This window comes from Lynx canadensis, chromosome B3 (assembly GCF_007474595.2).
Source record: "Lynx canadensis isolate LIC74 chromosome B3, mLynCan4.pri.v2, whole genome shotgun sequence".
Classification (NCBI taxonomy): Eukaryota; Metazoa; Chordata; class Mammalia; order Carnivora; family Felidae; genus Lynx; species Lynx canadensis.
In genome coordinates, this window is record NC_044308.2 from 144,204,944 (window position 1) to 144,231,249 (window position 26,306).

The 26,306-nt window shown below is 45.6% G+C and overlaps 1 protein-coding gene and 1 non-coding gene across 8 annotated transcripts in view; both read left to right on the forward strand.

Annotated features, from left to right (window-relative positions):
* Positions 1 to 665: 665 nt before the first annotated feature.
* TRNAE-CUC lies at positions 666 to 738 on the forward strand. The gene has a single exon. It is a non-coding gene; the product is annotated as a tRNA-Glu (tRNA).
* A 9,520-nt stretch (positions 739 to 10,258) lies between these two features.
* The window catches only part of MARK3 (microtubule affinity regulating kinase 3), a 116,098-nt gene continuing 100,050 nt past the window's right edge, over positions 10,259 to 26,306 (forward strand). For 4 of the 7 annotated variants that reach the window (XM_030320068.1, XM_030320069.1, XM_030320070.1 and 1 more), the window contains exon 1: positions 10,260 to 10,485. In XM_030320068.1, the coding sequence (XP_030175928.1) occupies positions 10,435 to 10,485 (51 nt within the window). In that variant the 5' untranslated portion in view covers positions 10,260 to 10,434. Of the gene's footprint in view, positions 10,486 to 26,306 lie in introns of all 7 variants that reach the window. The other 3 variants (XM_030320073.1, XM_030320074.1, XM_030320071.1) reach the window with 2 other exon arrangements.

A 26,306-nucleotide genomic window follows, 5' to 3' on the forward strand; every position in this document is an offset into this window, starting at 1 on the left:
TCCTACAAGGCTCCTACATATTGAGCAACAGAAAGGTAGTCAGTCACTGTTAATTGTGCCTAGTGCATTGACCTCAAGATAAAATTAAATCCATTACCAGCAAGTGGTAAAAAACTGCAAAAATAGCCAATATAAATGTCCTGAATATATTAGCCACACTTTCTTGATCATTTTCTCACTTAAGTTGGTGACTGTGGGCAAGTTAGTTAGTCTAAGGGTACTAGGCTACACAGTGGCCCCCAGGATATCAGGTTCTGATCCCTGCAGTCTGTGGATGTTACCTTATATGGCAAAGATCTTGCCAATGTTGTTAAATTAAGGATCTTTTTTTTTTTAATTTTTTTTTTAATGTTTATTTATTTTTGAGAGAGAGAGAGACAGAGCATGAACGGGGGAGGGTCAGAGAGAGGGAGATACAGAATCTGAAACAGGCTCCAGGCTCTGAGCTGTCAGCACAGAGCCCGACGCGGGGCTCGAACTCACGGACCGTGAGATCATGACCTGAGCCGAAGTCGGCCGCTTAACCGACTGAGCCACCCAGGCGCCCCGAGGATCTTGAGATGGAGAGATCATCCCGGATTATCGGAGCGGGCCCCAAATGTAATCACAAGTGTGATGAGAACCAGCCAGAAGGGAGCAAGACACAAAGACACAAAGACACAACTGCCTGGCTGGCACAGTTGGTAGAGCATGTGACTCTCAATCTCAGGGTCATGAGTTCAAGCCTCAAGTTGGGCATGGAGCCTGCTGAAATGTGTTTATATGACACAAAGACAGAGGAGGAGATGGCAGTGTGACCAGACATTGGAACCATGTGCCCACAAATCAAGGAATACCAGCAGCCACCAACGCGGGAAGAAGCAAAGGACAGATTGTCCCCTAAAGCCCCCAGAGAAAGTGTGGCCCACCTACACCTTGATTTCAGTCCTCCACCTCCAGAAGTTGAGAGAATAAACTTATGTTGCTTCCAGCCACATGGCCTGTGGTCATTTGTTACAGTGGCCGGAGGAAACAGACGCTGAGCCCAGGAGGAGTGTACCTGGTCCCCGTGGGAAACCTGCAGCAGCTGCTCTGCCCTGTGGGCTCTTGGGATTTGCCTCTGGCCAGATCCAGCTGATGCTCCCTCCCCTGTCAGAGCGAGCTTTCTAAGAAGCCCAGGCCTGGCAGGCAGCCTCTCCAGAACCTCTGCCCCCAACAATGCCCGGCCTCAGCCTCTCCTGATCAGCTGGGGGGAGTGACAAAATAAATACTGAGTGGCAAAACTCCGAGGCTCCTTCCAGTTCTGACCGATACGTCAATCACTCATCATTCATTTTCGTTTTGTCACCACCCAACATTCAGGGGCACCAGGTCCTTAAGTCTGTGCGAGCCCACTGGTGCCTGGGCAGGCTGGTGCTTGGGCGTGTGACCTGGGCCAGGAGCCCTACTTTGCTGGTGAGCTCAGATACTCTCCAGACCCTGAGAAGTCTGCGGGGCACAGAACATGGAGTCAACGGCCTGCAGCAGAGGCCTGGTGTCACCATTTACCAGTTGAGGGAGCTCAGTAAACCTCCTCACCTTTAGGAGTATCAGTTTTCTCATCTGGAAAATGGGAACTCATACATTACAGAGAGATAAGAAGGAAGACAGGCAGGCCCATGGCTTCTAAGATACCAAACAGTTGAGGGAGGATGAAGCTGGAAATGCTATAGGAGAGGGCGACTCAGGAGTTGTTGGGGGGACGGGGCATAGTGTCACAGATCACAAGTCTGACCTCAGCAGAGAGTGGAAGAGAAGAAGAAAGTGGGGGTGAGGACGTGGAGTTGAGGGTCCCCTAGAATACAGACAGAGGCAACTGTTTGTGGCTGGTGGAAGGGTCTATACATAAAGAGAAGGTGCCAAGGAAGGAGGGACTGAGGGCCCAGGGAGGGTCTGGGGGTGCCTGGAAGAACATGGGTCCAGACTCCCCACAGGAGCACTTCCTTTGGGATATTCAGGGATGTAGAAGGAAAGGGTGACCCTCCATGGGGCACAAGGGTGTCTGTGGGCGTTGGACAGGGTGTGTTGAGTGGGCTCTGGGTAAGTTGTCGCTGCTTTTCTGACTCTCAGGGTCCTCTGCCCACCCAGTGTGTGCCTCTCCCCACCAGGGGCTCCAGCCCAGAAAGGGGCACCCCCTTCCTCCACCAGGGGCCCAACTGCAGCAGGGGATCGGGAAGTCCCAGTCTTACACTGAGTTTGATCTGGCAGCTTTAAACTGGGCAGGACTTTCAGTAACTGTGAATGTCCAGAAAGTTAGAGAACAACCCGAAGTGGATTCAACAGAACACCATTGAAAACAGGGGGCCAAAAAATAGATTTATATTCACATCACCTACTGAGTTTATATTCCACAACAAATGTAGTTACAATAATATAGTAGGATTGCAAGAGGTATTATTGTTCTTCTTCCCACCACCCAATTTTTATTATATGGAAATTAAGACACAAAATAGGTCCCGAGTTACTGCATGTGACGTCTGATAGGCATCTCAGATACAACATGCTCACAACTGAACTGGATTTTTTATTTCTTCCGCTGTTACCCCCAGTCCCCTCCCCCAACCCTGTCTCTCCCATCTCAGTAAATAGTACAAGGAGCTAGCCTCAGTTCCTACTTTTTTCTCTTCCCAAGTGTCCGGTCAATCAGCAAGCCCTGCAGTCCCAACTGGGACACGCTGTCCCAAATCTGAACCAGCGTGAACCCTAGCTCCAGCCCTCCTTCTCTCCTGGACACACGACAGCTTCCTCCCAACACCTCCACATCTAGCTGGAGGGCCCTCTTATCTTATATTTGACCGATGTTTGTTAGCTATTTTAATTTTTTTTTCAACGTTTATTTATTTTTGGGACAGAGAGAGACAGAGCATGAACGGGGGAGGGGCAGAGAGAGAGGGAGACACAGAATCGGAAACAGGCTCCAGGCTCCGAGCCATCAGCCCAGAGCCTGACGCGGGGCTCGAACTCCCGGACCGCGAGATCGTGACCTGGCTGAAGTCGGACGCTTAACCGACTGCGCCACCCAGGCGCCCCAATTTTTTTTTTTTAATAAAAATTGGGTGGACCTGAAATGTCCCTCCTCGACACTTACCCAGAAAAATTGAAAGCAGTTACCCACATAGATGCATGCATTCCCTTGGTGCCGCACGCAGAACCGCTCCTGGAGCTAAACGTCGCCGAGCAGATGAATGGATGAACACAGCTGGTACATCCACACGATGGCCTGTCATCCCGCCAGGAAGGCGAACGCAGTACTGCCACATTCTACAATGTCGGTGAGCCTTCAAAACATTGTGTTAAGTGAAAGGGGCAAGACACAGAAGGCCAGATACTGTCTGATTCCATTTATATGAAATATCTAGAATAGGTAAATCCATAGAGACAGGACACAGTTAGGTGGCTTCCGGGAGCTAGGAGAGAAGAGGACAAGGGAAATTGCTTACTGCGTGGGTAGGGGTGTTACTTTGGGAATGTTTTAGAACTAGATAGAACTGGTAGTTGCACAATATTTCAAATGTACTAAACGCCCCTGAATTATTCAATTGAAATGCTTAATATCATGTTAGGGGAATTTTCTTCAATGAGTGTTTTTAAAAACATGTCAAGTATTTGTCAGGGATCGTGACATACCAATGCTCCCACACCTGCTGCTTGTTTCCACCCTTGTCTCCCCAAACCACTGAACCTCTACCCTGATTTTTGTGTTTATTATCTGCTTTGGTTTTTCTGAATTATTTTATCCCATACGTTTGCATACTTAGACAATATGTTGTTGGTTTTGCATTTTTTTGCTTCTGAGCTTTGCATAAATGGAATATTGCTTTTTTTAATTTAAAGTTTGTTTTTTTTTTAATTTTGAGAGAGAGAGAGAGGGCGAGAGAGGGCATGTGCGAGTGGAGGAGGGGCAGAGAGAGGAGAGAGAGAATCCCAAGCAGGCTCCGTACAGCACGGAGCCTGATGTGGGGCTTGAACTCATGAACTGTGAGATCACGACCTGAGCCAAAACCAAGAGTTGGACACTTAACTGACTGAGCCACACAGGCAACCCAGGGAGAGTTTTCCTTTAACTGTGTATCCCTCTGCACCTGGTAAATTGTGCACCATGTGCATCTATTACCAAAAAAAAAAAAAAAAAAAAAAAAAAAAAAAAAAATTGAATACAATTTGAATTAAAACCAAAGAGCTTAGTCTCTGTCACTCTACCCTCATTAATTTTTTATAAGTTATCGTGCCCTAAATTATATCACTCATGAATTATTTGACGTGTGTCCTGTGACACTTGGCTGAGAACTTTGTTCAGAGCTATATCCCTAGTGCTTGAAACACTGCTTCACACAAAGTGGGTGCATGATACACACTCGTTAGGGGAAGAACAAAGGGCAGAAAGGAGACAGGGAGGGAGGGCTGCCATTAGAGGCAAATATGGCTTTTCATGGGGGTCCGCTGGTTCCAAGGATGGCACAGGAACTGAAGTAACAGAGGAAATATTTTTTCCTCAAAAAGAGCTTAGAATTGTTTCTGAAAAAGTTATTATTTGTATCGGGAGATGTGCTTACTTGCGTAGGTCAGCCATAAGGGAGGCGGCACGTGTCAGTCTCGGGAGAGGTCGTGAATCTTCGTCACCCGCTCTTCCCTGCTCTCCCCTAGTCTATTATCGCCCACTTGTCTTTGCAGCAGCATGATGTCAGAACCTCCAGCCTGGGATCTAGGGCACTACTTTCTGCGTGGGGAGCTTGAGCAAGCCTCTCACTCTTCAGGAGTCTCCATGTTCCTGAATGCGAATAGAGGCATTGCTATGGACACGAACAGCTTCCCTTGTGTTGCCAGACCTCTTACCAAGGGCATTTGCATCCGTTGCCTCCAATAATGAGGTGCCCGGTGAGGTGGGTAAGATTGGATGAGGAAGCCTGGTAGGAGGAGTGAGTGTTGACCTCTCAGCCATGTGTAGCCTAAGAAGACTTGACCCTGACCTCCAGCGCTCATCCCGGGGAGAACTGAGAAGTGCAGCTGCCCGGGAAAGGTGAACTCTGCACACCTGTGCTGGCTGCTCCCTGCGCATGACCTCTGTGGGTCCCCACAGCAACAGCGAGTGACAGGCACTATGATTCCCATTCGACTAATTAAGAAGTTGGCCTTGAGAGACATGAAGTGATTTGCCCAAGGTCACCCAGCATTCAGGGTCATAAGTCAAGGCTCAAACTCCAGAGTCCGCACTTCTCTTCCACAACTATTGCGTCCACAGACCTTTGCACGCATTCCAAACAGTGGGCTTTCCTAGCTTAGAGCAGAGTGGCCAAGAGAGAAGGCCTGCTACAGAGACCCACACCATCAGGATCTAGAAGGTCACCCAACAGAATGTCGTATACATATGCATCCGGATCTGGATCCGGACCTCCAATCTCCAACACATCAGAGAATAGAACTTTTTTTTTTAAGGCTATTCATTTTGAGAGAGAGAAAGAGACAGTGTGTGCACAAGGGCAGGGCAGAGAGAAAAGGAGAGAGAGAATCCCAAACGGGCTCCACACTGACAGTGTGGAGCCCGACATGGGGCTCGACACCATGAACTATGAGGTCGTGACCTGAGCCAAAAGCAAGAGTCCAATGCTTAACTGAGCTACCCAGGTGCCCCGAGAATAGAACAGTTCAATAGCTTGGGGCCATTAAGTGCAGGGGCAGATGGTCCTTTCTATCTCCGTATTCCCCAAAGCCATCCCAATATTGCAGTGCATTATGGGAACTGATAAAAGGGTAGCTGTAAGTCATTGATCAAAGTTGAATTTTTGTGTGCTCAGGAAGGAAGGCTGGTATGTCCGTGACCCATCTTAGAAGCAGTCCATCCACAATTATCCTGAAAGGATACAGTACTTGGAAGAGAGAAGGGTGGTCACCATCAGATCTGTGCTGAGTTTCTAACTGGACATTGCTGAGCTAAGCACAAGGGGCTAGAAGGCCCCCCACTTACCCGGAATAAAAGGGATCCATCACTGTTAGACACTTGGAGGGAAAAACATGGTTTGGAGTTTGACCCTGGCTCTCCTCTTGGGGATGACAATGTAGGACAAGTTACAGTTCCTCTCTCTCAACGCTGGTCCCCTCCCCTTGCCACCAACAACATGCGTGTTGACTCCCTCACATGGTGTTGGAGAGTTAGCAGTCTTAAGTGTAGGTGCCTGGTGCCAGGTACACAGCTGGAGCTCCATATATGTAGTATGACCTCAGGCAGTAAAAATCAAGGATGCTGAGAGTGGGGGAGAGCTCACTGGAGGCCAATCTTGGAAGGCTCCATGGAAGAGGTGAGATGATAAGGTTGTATAATGACAGGGAGGATCCAGGGGGACCAGGAAGATGTTCCAGGCAGGAGAACAGCGGGAACACAGTCTCAGACATGAGAATTCCTAAGCTGCCTGCTGGTCCCTCCCTGAGGGCAATCATGGCCCCACTGGGGTGAAGAAGGGGACCAGAGTAGTGAATTAAAGGGATAGCAGCGGGCCTGCTCTGACTTCCAATATGTTGGAGAGCAGCCTGGAGAGTGGATCTGAAATGGGCTTCATATTTCCCAGTGTCCCCAAGCATCTGTGGCCTACTTGGCCTACACTTGGCCCGGCACCCCCCCCACCCTGCCTCTCAGGTGTCATATGATTATTACACACTTCCTCTCTCTGTGGCTTACTCTCAGCGCTCAGCTCTGTCAGCTCTCTACCCGTCTCTCTCTCACACATGCACACACACTGAGAACAGCTCCTGGCCCCCATCACCCTCCACATTCTGGCAGAAGGATGGTGGCTGAGTGCTGTGTGGTGGCCAGGCCAAAGCAGGCCTTTCTGGCCCTCCAGACTAGACGTGGTGCAGAGAGCACTAGGCTTGGGCGGCAGGAGATCTGACCACTGCACAGGACAGAACTGGTTAGGAATGCACTAGTCTGCAAGTAACAGACAAGCCACACTGTCATGGCTTAAACAAATGGGTGCTTATGTTTCTTGCACAAGGCCATTCATCATTGCCCTCAGGGAGGGGCCAGGAGGCAGCTTAGGAATTCTCATGTCTGAGACTGTGTTCCTTCCATTCTCCTGGCTGGAACATCTTCCTGGTCCCTCTGTATCCTCTGTCATTATACAGTTGAGGAGAGCTGTCGCTGGGAGTAAGAACAGGAGTCTGGGGCTTGAGAGAGCTGGGCCCCATTCTGGTTCTCCTGCCAACTAGATGTGCAGCTGCAGACAAGTCACTTCACCTCTTCGAGGCTCCGTTCTTTTTCCACCCTCCAGCAGCAAGGGTAGAACTAGATTCTTTTTAGCTTCTGACATCTCAGGATGAGCTTCCTTGCTAACATGAAAGTAAGCACCGCCTCTGCACATACACAGCTTGGTATGTTGATTTATGTCTTTTCAGTCTAAGGAGACCAAGACAGAACCTACTTTAATATGGAGATAGGGAACAAGGACCGAAGAAGGCATTCCGAGAATGACTTCCAGATCCAGATCTCAGATCTCCCTCTTCCATTCCTTCCAGATCATAGATCCATTCCATGTATAACAATGCTTTGCTTTTTCTTTTCTTCTTTTCCACTTCTTCCTCTTTTTTTTTTTTTTTATGTCCACATGCATACCTTGCCTCCCATCTCCCCATTTCCAGGTCTTTATAGTACCATGATGTCATTTGACATAAGTGCAATGAAAAGCTCAAAGTGTTTCTTTAATTCCAGCTCTCATATAAACCAGAGGAATCTTGAGTTAAACAGTGTCAACTTTGCTTCCTGTCTTTTGGCATTCACTAATTTATTATTTAATGTGTGCTGTGGTGAGGTGAGAAAGACATTTAATTGGAAACCTCATCCCCCAGCTACTTCTTTGGCCAATATAGAATGTTCTGAATTGTCCAAACCCTGTCTCTCTGCTCCTACCCGAGGCTGAAACACTTTTGTGGGTCCTCTGTTTTCATGGCTGATCTAGTTGACATTCAAGATGCTGAATTGAATGTCACGCTACGTCCAAGCTTGGCCTGACTCCTGCCTCCCCTTCCAACCTAAACTCTCGCCTCCCCTTCTCTTGACATTTACCCAATCCCACTATGTTTTTTCCCACCTCTGTGCCCCTGTGCAGGCTGCCCTTCTGCTTGGAATGCCTTTCTACTCATCCTCACCAGCTGACTCTACTCATGGTTTCAGACTTAGTGTAAATAAATGATCTCTTTCCCAGGAAGCTTCCCTTACCCAACCCCCCAAATTGGGCTAAATGCCCTACTGGGGCTCCACAATCTTGTGCTCACCCACATTTCAGTTGCAGTGTATGAAGCACACATTTAACTAATGGGAATTCAATCATGTGTGCTTGTCCAAACAGGGAGAGACAGAATAACATTTTAAACAAGGCTGCCATTGGCCCCAGTGAACACTTGCCTGAGAGGGTAAGATTGAAGCCCCGAATGCATCTTAGTCCTCATGTGTTTTTGTGATGGGAGCGTCTGTCCTCTCTGGGTATGACGCTGGTGTTTAAAGACATGTATTTCTCACAGAGCAGGAAATGCCCCAGACATAGCAAGATGGTTCACATGCTGGGGAAGGAAGAAAGGAAGACAGGCAGGCAGGCAGGCAGGAAAGAAGGGAGGAAGGAAATAAGAGGGAGGAAAGTAAGAAAAACAAGGCATACCCACTACAAGAACTTATCTGTTAGGGAAGTTTTAGGACATGGGTTCAAATCCCAGCTCTGCAGCTAACCCATTTGGATACTTTGGTCAAAGCACTGTAATCTGTTTAGGCTTTGGATGGCAAGATGTGTCTGCCTGTCTTTATAGGGTTACCCTGAGGGGCACCTAGCTGGCTCAGTCGGTGGAGCACGAGACTCTTGATCTCCGGGTCATGAGTTCAATCCTCACATTGCGCATAGGGCTTACTTAAAAAAATTATATATATACGCATATATGAATATAATATATATATATACATATATATGTATATATATATGTATATATATTACCCTGAGGCTTAAATGAGGCAACAAATCCACAAGGTCCCTGAACCAATAAACGCCATCCACCGCAGTGCCAGGGTCTGCGCGGGACCACGGGGCACATGCAGAGGCAAGGGGGCAAGAAAGGCTCCCAGTAGCATTTCCAACGTTCCAGCCTGCAAGCGATGCTGAGCTCGGCCCAAGGCTGGCACCCAGAGATGCTTCCAGCCCTTCGGCACTTACATGCTGGTGTAGAAGAGCCCGGTTATAAAACCCCTACGGGCATTTAGGAACTGGTCCCGGGGGGGGGGGGGGGCTCCAAGCCCAACCGTAGGCACTCTCGTCTTCCGAATGGCATTTAGGTGGGTCCAAGTCCATCCTCCTCCAGACAGCGAGCTCCTCCGGGTGCCGAGCCTAGCCCCCTGCTACCCAGAGCTGGAGGCAGGAAAGGTGGCTGCATCTTCGATCCCGGGGTCGCGGTTGATCATACAGAAGCCCGGCTCCTCCCCGCAGCCCCGGCCCCGTAACTGCTGCCGCGGCTCGATTCTGTGCAGCGCGGTCCCGCGGGCGCGACCTCAACCTCGGCACACAGTAGGCGCTCTATCAACACTGTAAATGCCAACCCAGCAGTCCTGCTCAAGCCACCGCCCAGGACCATGTGCCGTCTCTTTTCGGGGGCGCCTGCTGCGCCCGCCGCGACCCACCACCCCTTCCCGTCCCAGAGCGCCGCCTCTTCCACCCCAGACCTGACTGAGTCGCCCCTAGCAACAGCGGCCGGGCCAGCTTCCTCGGGCCGCGCTGATTGGCCGAGTTCCGGGAGGCGGCGGTTCCGTCACTTCCGGCATCCGGAGGCAGCAGAGGAAGCCGAGGGGCGGCCATCTTGGGTCCGTGAGGCTCTGAGGTACCGGGAGCGGCGGCGGCCGCCGAGTGGAGGCTGAGGCGGCAAGCGAGCCGGAGGGAGCAGAGCAGCCGGGCGCAGGCGCCGCCTCCGCAGCCCCCTCCATGGTCGGCGCCCGCAGCCCGCGGCGGCCTGTCTTGCGGTCCACCTTGTCCACATCCTCCTCCTCCTCCTCTTCGGGGGCAGCCGGCGGCGCTGTGTGGAGGCCCCGGCGTTGAGATCCGCGGTGCGACGGGCGAGGGCGGAGGAGGAGGCGAGGGGGTCCGGGCCCGCGGGGCGCCCTGAGGCGCGGGGACGCCGGCGGGCCGACCGCAGCCCGCCGCCGGCCCGGCCCCGCCACCGCCGCCCGCCGGGCTCCTCGGCGCGGCCGCCGGGGCCGGGGGAGCATGAGCCCCGGGACCCGCCGAGGGACGGCCCGGGCCCGGCCCGGGATCTAGACGGCCGTGGGGGAGGGGAGCCGCCCTCCGCGGCGCCGTTCCGGAACCGCAGGGCGCTCGAGGACGAGGTCGCCGGCCCCCCGAGGCCGTGTGCTGTTTTGTTTCACCCTCGCATTGTGCAGAAGTGGAGTGGAGTAAAATGTCCACTAGGACCCCGTTGCCAACGGTGAATGAAAGAGACACTGAGAACGTAAGTGCCCTGGGCCTCCTCGGGGTTTGCCCGGGCCGGGTCTCCCCCGCTGCCTCCCGGAGCGCGACGGCAGCCCGTGCCGTCGGGGGTCCCCGGCCCGGAGCGCGCCGGACGCGGTGGGCCGGCCGGAGGCCGCGGGGGGCGGCGGGGCGCGACCGTTTCCTGGAGGCGGCGGCCCGGGTCGTGCCTCCGTGTTCTCGCCGAGTCCCGCTCGCCGGCCGGGGTGTTGGGGGGGGGGGGACCCCGGCCGCCGCGCCCGGTGCGTGTTGTCCGCCCTCGGCCGCGCTTGGTGCTGACTTGGGGCAGGCTCTCCTTGCAGATGGGGCGGGCAAGCTCTCGAGGGGCTGGCGGGCTGGAAGCGTGTTCGTGGTGCCGGTGAGAAGCCATTGATCGGGTCGAGTGGGCTGTCCTTTTTGCCTGGTTTTGCCCAACTGTCTGGAACTAAGCTTAGTGACCGGCTCGACACCTGAGTGGCCGCGGGGGAGCGTTCGAGGGCCCCTTGGCAGGGTCAGGAGAGAAGTTTTGGGAGAGAGTACCGGCTTCATTGAGGAGTCGCTGCCCTTCCGGGCGCATCTGTCTGGAAGGCCGATGAAGCGGTTTTGAAAGGAGGGTGGCTGGTAACGCCGCCCCGGCCGGGGGACGCCCGCTCCGGGCTTGGCTCCTCGCCTGCCGACCGCCAGCGGGCTTCGACGGCGCCGAGCCCCCGCTCCAGCGCTCACGGCCTGGGATTCTGTACGCGGACCCTTTGGTTGTGTCCGTGGAAACCTTTCGAAGGGCCGGGGGCGGCGACGTGCAGCGGAAAGGCCTTCGGAGAAACGCTGACTCCGTCCAAGGGCTCTCTGAGCCCGTGTCTCGCGCTCGGTTCAGGGCAGTTCGGGTCCGGGAGGTGCCTTCTGCAAGACGTGGAGCAGGTAGCTTGGGAAGAAACTCCGCGGGCCTTTCGTTAGACGTGTTCCGGGGTGATTCCTGGCAGGAAGACGCCGTCACTGAGGAACAGCCTTCTCGCTCTGCCCGTTTCCCTGCTTTCAGCCGTGGCCTGAGACACTGTGGCCTGGCTAGGTATCGGTGCCTTCGTCTGAGTCTTGCAAGTGCCGCTTGTTTGCTGGGTGGCGCTCAGGTGACTTAATCTGCTCACGCAGGGTTTGCTCTAAAGCATTCCCGTGGTGGATTCAGCGCCCAGTATGTAGTGCTCTTTCCCCTGGTGAGTGGGTGGTTCCGCGGCGCGTGTTCCTTCACCTGAGACGGGTTAGAAAGTTCCGTGAAGGGTCAGTGATAAGAAATCATAGAGCAGGTGAGTCCGTGAACTCATTCTCTTACGGCTCTTTTGAAGAACGTGTTCCTGACTTGATCATTTTCCTGTTCCTTGACCACACTGCAGAGCGGAGTAAGCAAAATAGGGAGTTGGCTAGCTCCGGTCCTTGACTTGCACTCAAAGCGGCAAAATCTTACGTTGACCCAGAGCAGGAGCTCCATACTTTCTAAATGAACCGAAGCCAAAAACAGTCAGGTGTGTGGTAATGAAGGACTTACCCTAAGTGAGTCTTTACTTTGTTCTCTGGTGAATTTGTTGAATCGTGTTCTAATCTTTCTGTGTGTTGTTAGAAACTACTAACTTTATTCTTTGAAAACAATGTAAGGTACGGAGCGTGCCTTTATTCTTGTAGAATGTGTTTAAATTTGAATTTTTGACAATGTTAAAATCAGAGGTTGGTAGCGTATCATGGCATGAATTCACCGTGCCCTGTTCCATTTTTTAACTTGTGTTAGAATCTTCTGGAAGTAGTTGTGTGTCTTTGACAGTGTGGTGCCCTTGTGTCGAGTGTTACGTGTCTGGCATATGTCATGTTATTTGCCTGCCATTCCTGAACTGCCAGTTGAGTGGTGAGGGTACAGGAATGAATGAGAGCTCTCAGTTTCTTGAGCAGCTGTTTTGTTAAAGTCAGGTTTATTGAGATAGAACATTTACTCTTCCTAAGTGTCTTGTTTGATGACTTGTGACAAATGCATAGTCATGTAACCCTCACCACAGTCAAGATACAGAACGTCTTCATTGCCCAGGAAAGGTGCTTGCTTACATTGTGGCCCTTGACAGTCAGTCGCCTCTCTCTTTCTACAGCCTTTGGCAGCCACTGATCTGTTATCTGTCCCTATAGTTTTACGTTTTCTAGAATGTCATATAAATGGAATCTTTATTAATGTTTGTGTGTGTATCAGTAGTTCATTTCTTTTTATCGCTGAGTGGTGGGTAATTCATTGTTTGGATGTACAAAAGTTTCTTTGTTTTTTTTTTAAGTTATTATATTAATTCCAGTATAGTTAACATACAGTGTTATGTTAGTTTCAGGTGTGTAGTATAGGGATTCAACACTTCCATACATCACCCAGTTAATGTACAACAATTTCTAATCCATTCACCGTTGATGGGCATTTTGGCTACTAGGACTAGAACAACTTTGTCTTTTTTGTGAAAAGACTTTCCATTTTGCTTATCTTGGGAATCAATTTTAAATAATTGTATATGGCTGTGATGGGAATGTTGCTTATAGATAGAGGAATAATAAAAGGCAGATTATTTGCAACAAGAATATTGTCTTCATTCTAGTCCACTACTCTGTTTTTGTTTGTTTGATTTCTAAATGTGAGTACCCACCTTTAGCTGATGGGTATATAAAAGATAGTACTGTTTTCAAATAATTTTAAAACTCATAAGGACTAATCAAATAATCTGACCTAATGAGGATGCTCAGAGAGGTGACAGGAGCTGCTGTGACAACACTATTTAGTAGCAGAGCCACCACTAGGCTCCACATCTCCAGTTCAGTTCCCTCTGCTTTTTTGGGTACCAAGCTGTTCCTCAAAAGCTTATGTACTAATTACTCAACCAGAGAGATATAGATGTACCATTACACAGAGTATAATTAAAATAAGACTTAAATGTATTGTTACGGAAGATTTCAAACAAACAAGTAGGGAGAATTTAGTTTGTATTAGTGGTTCTCAACCAGGAACAGTTTTGCTGCCCTGTGGACATTTGATGATGTCTGGAGACATTTTTTGGTTGTCACAACAGAAGAGAGTTTACTGACCAGGAATGCTGCTAAACATTTTACAATATACAGGGCAGCACCCCTTCCTCCCCCCAACAACAACAAAACATCTGGCAAAAAATGGCAATAGGCTAAGGGTTGAGAAACCCTTGTATATGGTTAGCCCCCCACATACTCAGTGGCCGTCTTATTTCATTTGGGGTCTCCCCAAGAAGCAAATTCAGTACCTCATATCATTTCATCTCTAAAGCTTTTAGGAGAGATAAAGCTTTAGTCTTATAAAGATTGTAGTCCTAGTCCCTTTATCATAATTTCTTAACATCAGATATCCAGTCAGCCTTCAATTTTCCTCAGTTGTCTCCTTTTTTAACACTTTGTTCAAATTGGACTCCATCCAGGGTCCATATATTACAGTGAGCTAATATGTGAAATAAGATGCATTTTGAAGGCAACAAAAAAAAAATTAGGTTTTGGTTTTTGTTCTGCAGTGTCATGACTTATATGGAGCCATGGGCAAATCCTGTTTGGACACTGGTAAAATCAGAAATGTATTTTTTCACTTAAATTTTAAAGCATATGACACGTTGTAAGCCTGAGCCGTTTGTCAAAGTACCAGAGGCCCCAGGGCTCTGTCAGTTAACAGCTCCTGGTGTGTGTGCAGCCTGTATTTACTTATTATTAGTTAATGGAGACAAGCCATTAGAATTTCTGATCTCTGTGAAATAGATAAACTGATGGTGTTCTTGTCTAGCCAGGTATAGGTTATAGGAGACTGTCATTAACCTGTTCAAGTTTAAGTGCCTACTTTGTGTAGGACACTGCTAGGTTCCATAGAAGTTATATCTAGGAACCATGTTGTACCTGTACCTGCTCTTTAGGACTTCCCAGTCCCTGCAGAACAAAGCATCCTGAGCTCTGTGAGCTAGTCTAATAAACTCTCAAACTAGAGTAAACGCCAGTATCACCTGGAGGGCTTGTTAGAGCTCTGATTGCTGGGCCCCTCCCCAGACCTTGATTCTAGTTTGCATTTCTAACAAGTTCCCAGAACTTGTGGTCCAGAAACCACACTTTAATTACTGCATTAGTATTCATTGAAAGCTTGTCAACTAAACTATGTCCCTTTAGGTTGTATTGTGACTATAGAAGAGAGATTTCCAGTGGATTAAATAAAATTTTCAAGCTCCGTGAGTTTTTAAAGTTGGTTCTTTGTAAGAAAGTATGGTTATGGAGTATAAAAATAGTTACTATTTGTTGATCACTTACTGTACTTTATTTTTTTTTTTTTTTAAATTTTTTTTTTCAACGTTTATTTATTTTTGGGACAGAGAGAGACAGAGCATGAACGGGGGAGGGGCAGAGAGAGAGGGAGACACAGAATCGGAAACAGGCTCCAGGCTCTGAGCCATCAGCCCAGAGCCCGACGCGGGGCTCGAACTCACGGACTGCGAGATCGTGACCTGGCTGAAGTCGGACGCTTAACCGACTGCGCCACCCAGGCGCCCCTCACTTACTGTACTTTAAATGACATTTCTTTTAAAGTATATACTGTGCCTTTATTTAATCTGCCTTTTAACTTTCAAGCACAACTATCTGTTGAATAAAGCCTGTTTGGGCCTTTAAACAAAAGTTACTCTGGGAAGAATTAATATTTTTTTATGGTGTCAAAGTGTTTTGAGAAAAAAATCTTACAGACTTCAATTTGAAGGTCATTTTTGTTTCTTCTATGTGTAAGTTAGGTGAACTTGGAAATTTGCAATGAGTAGAGTACAGGTTACTTTATGTAGTGCATGGTTATTTACATTGTAATTACCCGTGAGAGACTTATACACAACTCAGTGTAAATTTGTGGTACCTGTTGTCTTTTTTTTTTTTTTTTTAACATTTATTTATTTTTGAGACAGAGAGAGACAGAGCATGAACGGGGGAGGGTCAGAGAGAGAGGGAGACACAGAATCTGAAACAGGCTCCAGGCTCTGAGCTGTCAGCACAGAGCCCGATGCGGGGCTTGAACTCATGGACCATGAGATCATGACCTGAGCTGAAGTCGGCCGCTTAACCGACTGAGCCACCCAGGTGCCCCTGGTACCTGTTGTCTTAAAAAAAATTTTTTTTTGGTTTATTTAGTTTTGAGAGAGAGAGAGAGGGAGGGAGGGAGGGAGGGAGGGAGAGAGAGAGAGAGAGAGAGAGAGAGAGAGAGAGAGAATCCCAAGAAGGCACTGCACTGTCAGCATTAAGCCCAAAGCAGGGCTTGATCCCACAAACCATGAGATCATGACCTGAGCTGAAATTGAGAGTTCGACGCTTAATTGACTGAGCTACCCAGGCGCCTTGGTGTCTGTTACCTTTAGTTTTGGAGGATTGTTCTGGATTCTAAGATCCAAGATCTAAGACAAATTATGTCCCTGGAATTTTTTCCCAACCAGGAAGTGAGAGTCAGGGAATGCAGCCCTTTCTGATCACCACTAGGAGGAGTAAAGTGGAAAACCCTTGTCTCACCTCCATCTTATTTTATTTTTATATATTTTTAAGTATTTTAGTACTTTTTTTTTTTTAAGTAAACTCATCCCCAGCATAGGACTCGAACTCATGACCCTGGGATCAAGAGTCACGTGCTCTACCGACTGAACCAGCCAGGTACCCCATCTCACCTCCATTTTAAACTTTCAAATTAAATCTGAAGGAGAGAACAGATGTCTTCCCTGGAAATCTCCCAGCCTTAATGTTGTCTTACAAAAGAATTTAAAGAATGTGCTTGGAATTTGTCTGCAAGTAGTAATAAGGAGTTTATGCTGACCCATATGCACCTGCCTGCACAGTAATTGGGAGGGCGGAAGTTGGCACTGGAAGAAAGCATTTTTTTCATCAAGGAACAGTTCTTTAGCACTGCATTCTAGCCACCTGAGCTGCTCATCTGTGGCTAGTCTTATATAATCTTATGTAGACTAGATAAGGCATTGTTTAAGTGGGTTACAAAGGGGTCTTGGTGTTAAACAGCACGAGGTGTTTTGTTTGTTGCTAATAGGCAGTTGCATTTGAGTGGATGTTCAATATCGGGGGGGTTTGTAGTATAGACATTTTACATGAAGATGTGTATTTGGGTAGAATTTAATATAAAATTTGAATAAACTGAGCCCAAAGGTTTTTATTTCTGAATTTTATATATAACTTCATTCCTTATGCAGCAAGCACCTTTATGACTTCATTGACTACAAGAGCAGATTCTAGCAGGGAATCCTAGAGAGGAGTCGACCCAGAACCATTCCCTAACTCAACTTTCTGCTCTGAGAATTGCCATTCTTTATCCAGTAGAATAATCTAAAACAGGGCAGTCACCTTTTGTTGTCGAAGGCATTTGAGGTGTTTTTGATGGCATTCTGTTCACATACTGTCTCCACCTCTTTCCTTGTCTTCTCTCAATTGCTAGCCTTTACCTATTCCTAGGCCCTCCTTGGTATCCATAGGCATGTATTAGCTCTATTAGTGGAATGGAATAAAAGAGCTTGTTTTCTTCTCTTAAAAGAACGTTGCCATCTAGACGTTAAAGATGTTTAATGATAAAGAACCTTCTATGTACCATGGTAGTGTATTCCAGTTTTTGTTTTGGGGTTCTTTTTTTTTTTTTTTTTTCATTTCTGTTACTTAGTTCAGGTTGTTAACATTTGTTTCCTGCTTATTGTATAGTGGTTCTTCACATTATTGCTGTGGAACAAATCACTCCATAACTTAGTAATGTAGAACAGCAGCCATTTTATTATGCTCACAGATTGTGTTTGAGGAATTCAGACAGGGATGACTTATCTCTGTTCCTCTATATCTGGGACTTCAGTTTGGAGGATCTCGAAAGGCTAGTGGGATTTGAACAGCTGGGCTGGAAGATCCACATCCTAGATAGTTTCTTCACTTATGTATCTGGCACCTTGGCAGATGTGGTTAGAGGGCTAGGCTCAGCTGGGACTCTTGGCCAGAGGGTCTACAAAGGGCTTTTCCAGTGTGGAGGCCTCAGTGCGAACAGACTTCCGAGGTTGCTCCGTGTTTCAGAAGAGATAGAAGCTCCCTGCCTTTTATGACCTAGCCTCAGAAGTCACACTGTGTCATTTGCTCTTGGTTAAATCTATCACAACACAAGGGACACGGACCTTACTTTGTAATGGGAAGTGTGTCAACAATGTCAATGTCATGTTTTCAAGACAACTTAATAGTAACTCTTTGGGTTTATAATCTGGTCTAGCATTTTATTGTGTGACCTTGGACAAGTTATTTAACTTTTTTGTGCCCCAGTTACCTCATCTGTAAAATGGCATTGGTAATAGTGACGACCTCATAGGGCTGTTACAACGATAAGGCCTTCCATGTGCCGGCTTTCCTTTCTTCTTGGTCCTCACCTTCTGCCTCTCCTCACCCACTCTGCCCGTAGACCTGAGTCTTCTTGCTGTTCTGTGAACACACAAGCGACACTCCAACCTCAGGGCCTTAACGTTGCATTTCTCTTTGAACACCTTTCTTCCAGATATTCTTATGGCTAACTTTCTCACCTCCTCTTTTCAAATATCACCTCAGTGGCTTAATCACCTGTGACTCTCCCAGTCTCCCTAACCCTGGTCTAGTTTTTCTTTTCTCCATTGCAGTTATTACCTTCTTACGTATCATATTTACACATTGCTTATGTTTATTGTGTTTTGTCAGTTTCTTCTGGTATACTGAAAGCTCCACAAGAACAGAAATAATTTGTTTTGCTTACTGATACAACAAATACCTAGAACATGCTTGTCATCTGTTATAGGGGTTCAATAAAATATTGGTTGAATTAGTGGTTAAATGAGACAATATGGGTAAAGCATTTAAAACAGTGCCTGTTACTTACAGTAAGTAGCAGATAAATGTTAGCTGTCGTTAATGTTGGTGGTCTTTTTACTGGTCTTCTCATCTCTATCCCTGTATCCTTAGCTTCTCCCCTCTGTAGTTATTCCAGCAAGATCATCTCCTTTCTCCTTTTTTTAAAACCTCAGACTGCTTTCTTAAAGGGAGAACTGATGGATAGTGTCTGGGCTTGGAAGGGAGAGAGAAAGATGGGAGCCTAAGACCAGTTGAAGGAGTGCATCTGAAGACACGTCTGAGGTAGAGTGGACAAGATGCGGAGCAAAAAAGAAGGAACAACAACAACAAAACATACAAGAAGTTGGGATTTGGAGTTATGTTAATTACATACTTGTAATTAAAACTCTCTTTCAGAGGCGCCTGGGTGGCTCAGTCAGTTGAACGTCCGACTTCAGCTCAGGTCATGATCTCACGGTTTGTGGGTTCGAGCCCCATGTTAGGCTCTGTGCTGACAGCTCAGAGCCTGGAGTTGCTTTGGATTGTGTGTCTCCCTCTCTCTGCCCCTCCCCTGCTCGCTTGCTCACTTGCTCTCTCTCTCTCAAAAATAAACATTAAAAAAAAATGTAAAACTAGCTTTCAAATACAAGTAACTTAATCATGACCAATTCACTGATCTGTGCCTCATCTTTTAAAAATTTAATTTATTTCACTGTTTTTTTAAGTTTTAGATGTAATTGACATAACCTCCATATTGGTTTATTAGTTTCAGATGTGCTACATGATTCACTATTTGTATTGATTGTGTAAAGATCACCACAATAAGTATAATAATTAATATTCATTACCATACATACTTCGTTTTTTTTTTTCTTGTGATGAGAATTTTATGATGGGTTTGTGGGTTTGAGCCCCGCGTTGGGCTCTGTGCTGATGGCTCGGAGCCTGGAGCCTGCTTCAGATTCTGTGTCTCCCTCTCTCTCTGCCCCTAACCCAATCGCATTCTGTCTCTGTCTCTCTCAAAAATAAACAAACATTAAAAAAAAAATTTTTTTTTTTTAACTTTTGGAGGTTTATTCTTGATCTACCTTTCTAGCTTTGTTGTTTCCAACTGCTCATCTGTATAACCTTAATACTCTAGCCAGACAGTTCTGCTTAGCTATTTGTTTACCCTGTGATTTCACACCTGCTAGTTGCCAGGTTCTGTATTCTGAGGATACAGAGATGAGACTATTCTTGCCCACAAGGAACTCATAGTCAAGTACTTTGGTGTAGGCATTAATTAAGCCTACACCCCAACCAAAAAGGGTTGGGGATGGAGAGCAGAGCAAGGCAGAAAGGACAGCCTAGTCAGGAGCATAAGGATAAATTGTCAGCCATCATGATGTCAAGGAAATGAAGCGTTCCCCCCCCCTCCCCCAGTGTTAGTGTCCCATGAAATGAGAGAGTTGTGAGAGATGAAAGTGGTTTGACATGCAGGTTGGGGTGCGGGGGTGGGGGGCAGGGGAGGGGATCATTTCCCCACCCCCCACGTTTTCCTAGGTTTCCTTGTACTAGTGCCTGGCTTGAAATAACCTTTGTCTTTCATTAGAACTCTACTACTTATCCTTTAAAGATTATCCCTTCATAAGATACCTTTTTTCTTTCATCTCACTCAAATGTGATCACCTCCTCTGAGTGCTTAGTACTACATTATCCCACACAGTAGCTACTAGCCACGTGTGGCTGCTGACCACTTGAAATGTGGCTCTGTAAGGATGAAATATATACAGATTTTAAAGACAGTGTGAAAAAAAGAATATGTAGTCTTAATCTTTTTATATTATGTGTTGAAATATTTGAGAATATATTGGGTTAAATAAAATATTAAAATTAGTTTAACCTGTTGATACGTTTTTTAGTGTTTCTACTAGAAAATTGAAAAATAACATAGACGGATGGCATTTAGAGTACCTACTCTCTGATTTTCTCAGTGGGGCAGGGATTGCCTTCTGTTTTAGTTATTATTCCGCATGTTAGCTCTTCAGGTAGGTTAGGAGTACCTTGAAGGTTTGGCACCATACTTTATTTCATCACTCTGTAGTGCCTGGCACTTAATAGTTGCTTAGCTTATAGTTAACTGGTCAAAAGCTACTGAGTGAAATTTTTCTTTAGCCACAATTTATTTGTGCCCGTAGTCCTTTTGGGGATTAGACGAGTAAATGATTTTTCAGTCTATTATGATTAGTTTATCTGTTACAGCAATAATATTTTATTAAAAATGAAACCAGTTTCACTGAATTTGTGGATATGAACAGTAATAGTTTCCCATTTCTGTTGTTCATATTCTTAGAAGCCTTTTTTGTAAACTCAGCTGCAAAAAGTCACATTATCTTTTTTTTTTAATGTTTATTTATTTATTTATTTTTCAGCGTTTATTTATTTTTTTTTGGGACAGAGAGAGACAGAGCATGAACGGGGGAGGGGCAGAGAGAGAGGGAGACACAGAGTCGGAAACAGGCCCCAGGCTCCGAGCCATCAGCCCAGAGCCCGACACGGGGCTCGAACTCACGGACCGCGAGATCGTGACCTGGCTGAAGTCGGACGCTTAACCGACTGCGCCACCCAGGCGCCCCTTTAATGTTTATTTTTAAGAGAGACAGAAAGTGAGCGGGGGAGGGGCAAAGAGAGAGGAAGACACAGAATTCCAAGCAGGCTCAGGCTCTGAGCTGTCAGCACAGAGCCTGCCTCAGGGCTTGAACTCCTGCACCACAAGATCATGACCTGAGCCGAAGTCAGACGCTTAACCAACTGAGCCACCCAGGTGCCACCATGTTATCTTTATAGGTCAGTGTGAAGCCCTTGTCTTATTTATTCTTGTTAATCCCCATAGTTCCTTCCACATAGTTTGTTTAATATGCTGTAATGTGTGTACATGTATGTGCTCTTACAAAGTATACATTTGGCACCTCGTGTAAATACTGTATGTATCTCATCTATAAGTCTAATCTGTTTTCTGACCACTGCTTAGCAGTCTGTGGGATGGTGATCTATCTACCATACTCAACCTGTCTGCTCCTCAGGGTTAGACATTCCACTTCCTGCAGCCACAAAATACTACCATGAATATCTTTATCCATGTCCCTTATGGAGCCGTGTAAGACTTTCTTGGGGTAGCTAGGAGTGGACTTGCTCTGTCACAGGAAATACAGATAGGGCCAGAACTTGTCCTTCTGGGTGGCTAAATCAATCCACACTCCTGCCAGTCGTGCATAGTATCCCTGGTTCCTGTCAACATTTAGCATTATCCAGCTTTAATTTTTTACCAGCCTGTTGGGTGTAATGTGATATCTCATTGTAAACTTGTATTTCTCTTTGATTTTTATTAGGTCTATATATACTTTGGCTTTTGGGGTGTTCTGTAATTGCTGTTTTTCCTTTGTCCATTTTTCTTTTGTGTTGTCTTTTCCTTGTTAATTCTTAGGTATTCTCGGTTTTCTAGATGTTAATCTGATGTAGGTTGTGGACATTGCACATATCTTCTGTCATCTTTCTATAATGCCTTTCATTGAACAAATTGTTGATTTTGGTGTAACCAACATAAATTTTGCCTTGTGTTTGTGCTTTTGAAGTTTTACTTAAATACCTGGATCACAAGGATATTCTCTTATATTTATTTGTTAACCTTGTATCATTTTACCTTTCACATGTAGGTTTTTAATCTCTGGAGACATAGCCTTTCTCTGGTAGGGATCTAGTTTTGTTACCCCCCCCCCCCCCCCCCAGCTGATAAGGTGAACCGGTTTTCCCACTGCTGTTTACTCTGCAATCTATCCTTTCCCCTCTGGTTTATAGGGCCCCTTTCATTGTATCTTTTTTTTTTTTTCTTTTTCAACGTTTTTATTTATTTTTGGGACAGAGAGAGACAGAGCATGAACGGGGGAGGGGCAGAGAGAGAGGGAGACACAGAATCGGAAACAGGCTCCAGGCTCTGAGCCATCAGCCCAGAGCCTGACGCGGGGCTCGAACTCCCGGACCGCGAGATCGTGACCTGGCTGAAGTCGGACGCCCAACCGACTGCGCCACCCAGGCGCCCCTCTTTCATTGTATCTTAAGGTTCCCATGTACTCATGTCATTTAGTTTTATATTCTGGTGCATAGGTCTGTCTGTTTTTCCGTTGTGCCCATACCCCTTAGGTTTTTCTGTTCTCTTTAATTACTATGGCTTCACAGTCAATGTTAATCTTCTTAATCTGTGTATCTATGTGTACATCTTATCTATTGAACTTTTTATTTGGAAATAATTTAAGACTTAAATAAAAATTGCCAAAGTGGTACAGAGTTCATGTATGCCTTTCACTCACATTCCCCTAATGTTAACACCTTTATAACCATAGCTCAGTTATGAAAGCCAGAAAATTGATATTGGTCTGATACTGTTGATGATGATGATGACGACGACGATGACGACGACGACAGAACTTGAATTTTCACCAGTTTTTCTCCAGGGTTCTTTTTTTCTTCTAGGATCTAATCAAAGATCCCACATTGCGTTTAGTTATTGTGTCTCAGTCTTCTCCAATTTGTAATGGTTCCTCTGTCTTTGTCTTTTATGCCCTTGACAGTTTTGATGAGTACTGGTCAGTTATTTTGTGGAATATATCTCAGTTTAAGTTTGTCAGATGTTTTTTCACAATTAATTAAGGTTATATATTTTTGGTAAGAATACCACACAAAAGATGTGTCTCTCTTAGTGTATGCTATTAAAAGGGTACATGGGGGCGCCTGGGTGGCGCAGTCGGTTAAGCGTCCGACTTCAGCCAGGTCACGATCTCGCGGTCCGGGAGTTCGAGCCCCGCGTCGGGCTCTGGGCTGATGGCTCAGAGCCTGGAGCCTGTTTCCGATTCTGTGTCTCCCTCTCTCTCTGCCCCTCCCCCGTTCATGCTCTGTCTCTCTCTGTCCCAAAAATAAATAAAAAACATTGAAAAAAAAAAATTTAAAAGGGTACATGAAGGGCGCCTGGGTGGCTCAGTCGGTTGAGCGTCCGACTTCGGCTAAGGTCATGATCTCACGGTCCGTGAGTTCGAGCCCCGTGTCGGGCTCTGTGCTGACAGCTCAGAGCCTGGAGCCTGTTTCAGATTCTGTGTCTCCCTCTCTCTCTGACCCTCCCCTGTTCATGCTCTGTCTCTCCCTGTCTCAAAAATAAATAAACATTAAAAAAAAAATTAAAAAAAAAAGAGGGTACATTATATAGATATGTTTTGTTATGCTTGTGTTAACTAACTTAGATCACTTTTTTGTTTCTGAGCCTTTTTCTTTTTTTTTTAACTCTTTTTTTGAGGCTGACCTGGCAATTATTCATCCATGTAAACGTCAGAGTAAGATTAAAATTACTACAAAATTAAAAAAATTTTTTTACTTGGGGCACCTGGGTGGCTCAGTCGGTTGAGCGACTGTCCGACTTTGGCTTAGGTCATGATCTCGTGGTTTGTGGTTTCGAGCCCCGAGTCCAGCTTTGTGCTGACAGCAGAGCCTGCTTTGGATTCTCTGTCTCCCTCTCTCTCTGCCCCTCCTCTGCTTATCCTCTCTTTCTCTCTCTCTCAAAATAAATAAACATTTTAAAAAATGCTCAAGAACTACTGACTGGAAATTTTAATTGAAATTGCCTTGAACTTGTAGGTTAATTTGGGTAGAATTTATAGTATCTATCCATGAACATGGAATTTCCATTTATTTGAGTATCTTTTAGGTCTTTCATTAAAAATTTAAAGCTTTCTCCAAAGAGCTTCTATATATTCTTTTTGATTAAGTTAGTTTCTACCTGCTTTATAGTTTTTATTGATATGGTTATTTTTTTGTTAAATTTTGTGGCAGGTTACTGCCAGTGTAGAGAAATGTGATAGGTTGATCTTATATCTTGCCAAACTCTCATGAGTTCCAGTGGTATTTCTGATTCTGTTGGTTTGTAGTTAGATCATATCATCTACAAACAGTTACAGTTTTATCTCTTTCCTTCTGATTCTCATATCTTACTTTTTTCTTTCCTTCAAGTATTGGCCATAACCTTTAGTATTATGTTAAATAATGGTAGTGATAATAGACAACTTTGTCTTGTTTCTGATTTTTCAAGAAATGATTCTGAAGTTTCTCCATTAGTGTAATATTTGCTGAAGGTTTTGGTCCATGATTTTTATCAAAGTAAAGAAGTTCTGTTCTGTTTCTTGTTTGCTAAGAGTTTTTTAAATCACGAATTGTTCAATCTTATGAAATATTTTTTTTGCAGTGAATGGAATAATCGCCCTGCTGCTTTCAAAAGTGAAATTTGATTTTATGAATATCTCTAAAAGTACAAAATACGTGGGGGACAGCCCTTTATTGTCACAATTTAGCTTTGTAGATTTTTTTACATTTGAAAAACCTGCCCTGGGGCGCCTGGGTGGCGCAGTCGGTTAAGCGTCCGACTTCAGCCAGGTCACAATCTTGCGGTGCGTGAGTTCGAGCCCCGCGTCGGGCTCTGGGCTGATGGCTCAGAGCCTGGAGCCTGTTTCCGATTCTGTGTCTCCCTCTCTCTCTGCCCCTCCCCCATTCATGCTCTGTCTCTCTCTGTCCCAAAAATAAATAAAAACGTTGAAAAAAAAAATTTAAAAAAAAAAAAAAAAAAAGAAAAACCTGCCCTTGTGTTAAGGAGATGGTTTGTTATTTTAAGGATTAGAAAGGATGCGTGGGCACGTCTTGTGTTTTACAAAAGGGACCGAGGTTTATTTAGGAAGAGTTGAAACATGATGTAAAGTTGTTTTTTTTTTAACTTTTAAACCTGATCCCGTCCCCCCCGCCCCACCCCAGCTGTATTGAGAAGTAATTGACATATATCACTGTATAAGTTTAAGGTATTGGTTTATGTCCATTGAGAAATGAGTACCACGATATGTTCAGCTAACATCCATCTTCTCGTATAGATAACAATAAGAAGAAAAGAAAGAAGAAATTAATAAAGGAAAAAAATTTCTCATTGTGGTAAGAATTCTTAGGATTTACACTTTTTTTTTTTTTTACGACTTTCCTATATATTATATAGCAGTGTTAGCAGTAATAACCATGATTTACGTTACATCCCTAGTACTTATTTACCTTATAACTGCAAGGTTGTCCCTTTTGACCATCTTCCCCCAGATCCCCCTTCCCTACTCATTTCTTCTGGTAACCATAAATCTGATCTCTTTTTCTATGAGCTTGGGTTTGTTTTCTTGTTTTTGTTTTGCTTTTGGATTCCACATGTAAGTGAGATCGTACAGGATTTGTCTTTCTCTGATTTATTTCACTTAGTATAATGCCTTCAAGATCTGTCCATGTTGTTACAAATGGTAGGATTTCCTTGTGTTTTTGTTTTTGTTTTTTTTTTTATGGCTGAATGATACTTTATTGTGTATACATACCACAATTCTTTATCCATTCGTCCATTGATGGACACTTAGGTTGTTTCCATGTCTTGGCTACTGTACATAAATGCTGCTGTGAACATGGAGTGCAGATAGTGTTTTTGTTATCTTTAGATATATACTCAGAAGTGGAATTGCAGCATCATATGGTAGTTCTGGTTTTAATTTTTTGAGGGTTGTCCATACTGTTTTCCACAGTGGCTATACCAATTTACAGTCCCACCAACAGTACACAAGGGTTTCCTTTTCTCTACATCCATACTATTACTTGTCTTTTTGATTATGGCTACGGCCACTATGACAGGAGTGAACTGATATCTCATTGTGGTTCTTATTTGCATTTCCCTAATGAGTAGTCATGTTCAGCATCTTTTCATGTACCTGTTGGCTTTTTGTATATCTTCTTTGGAGAAATCTCTATTCAAGTCTTTTGCCCATTTTTAATTAGGTTATTTGTTTTTTGCTATTGAGTTATATGAGTTCTTCATATGTTTTGGATATGAACTCCTTATCAAATATATAGTTTGCAAATATTTTACCATCCCAT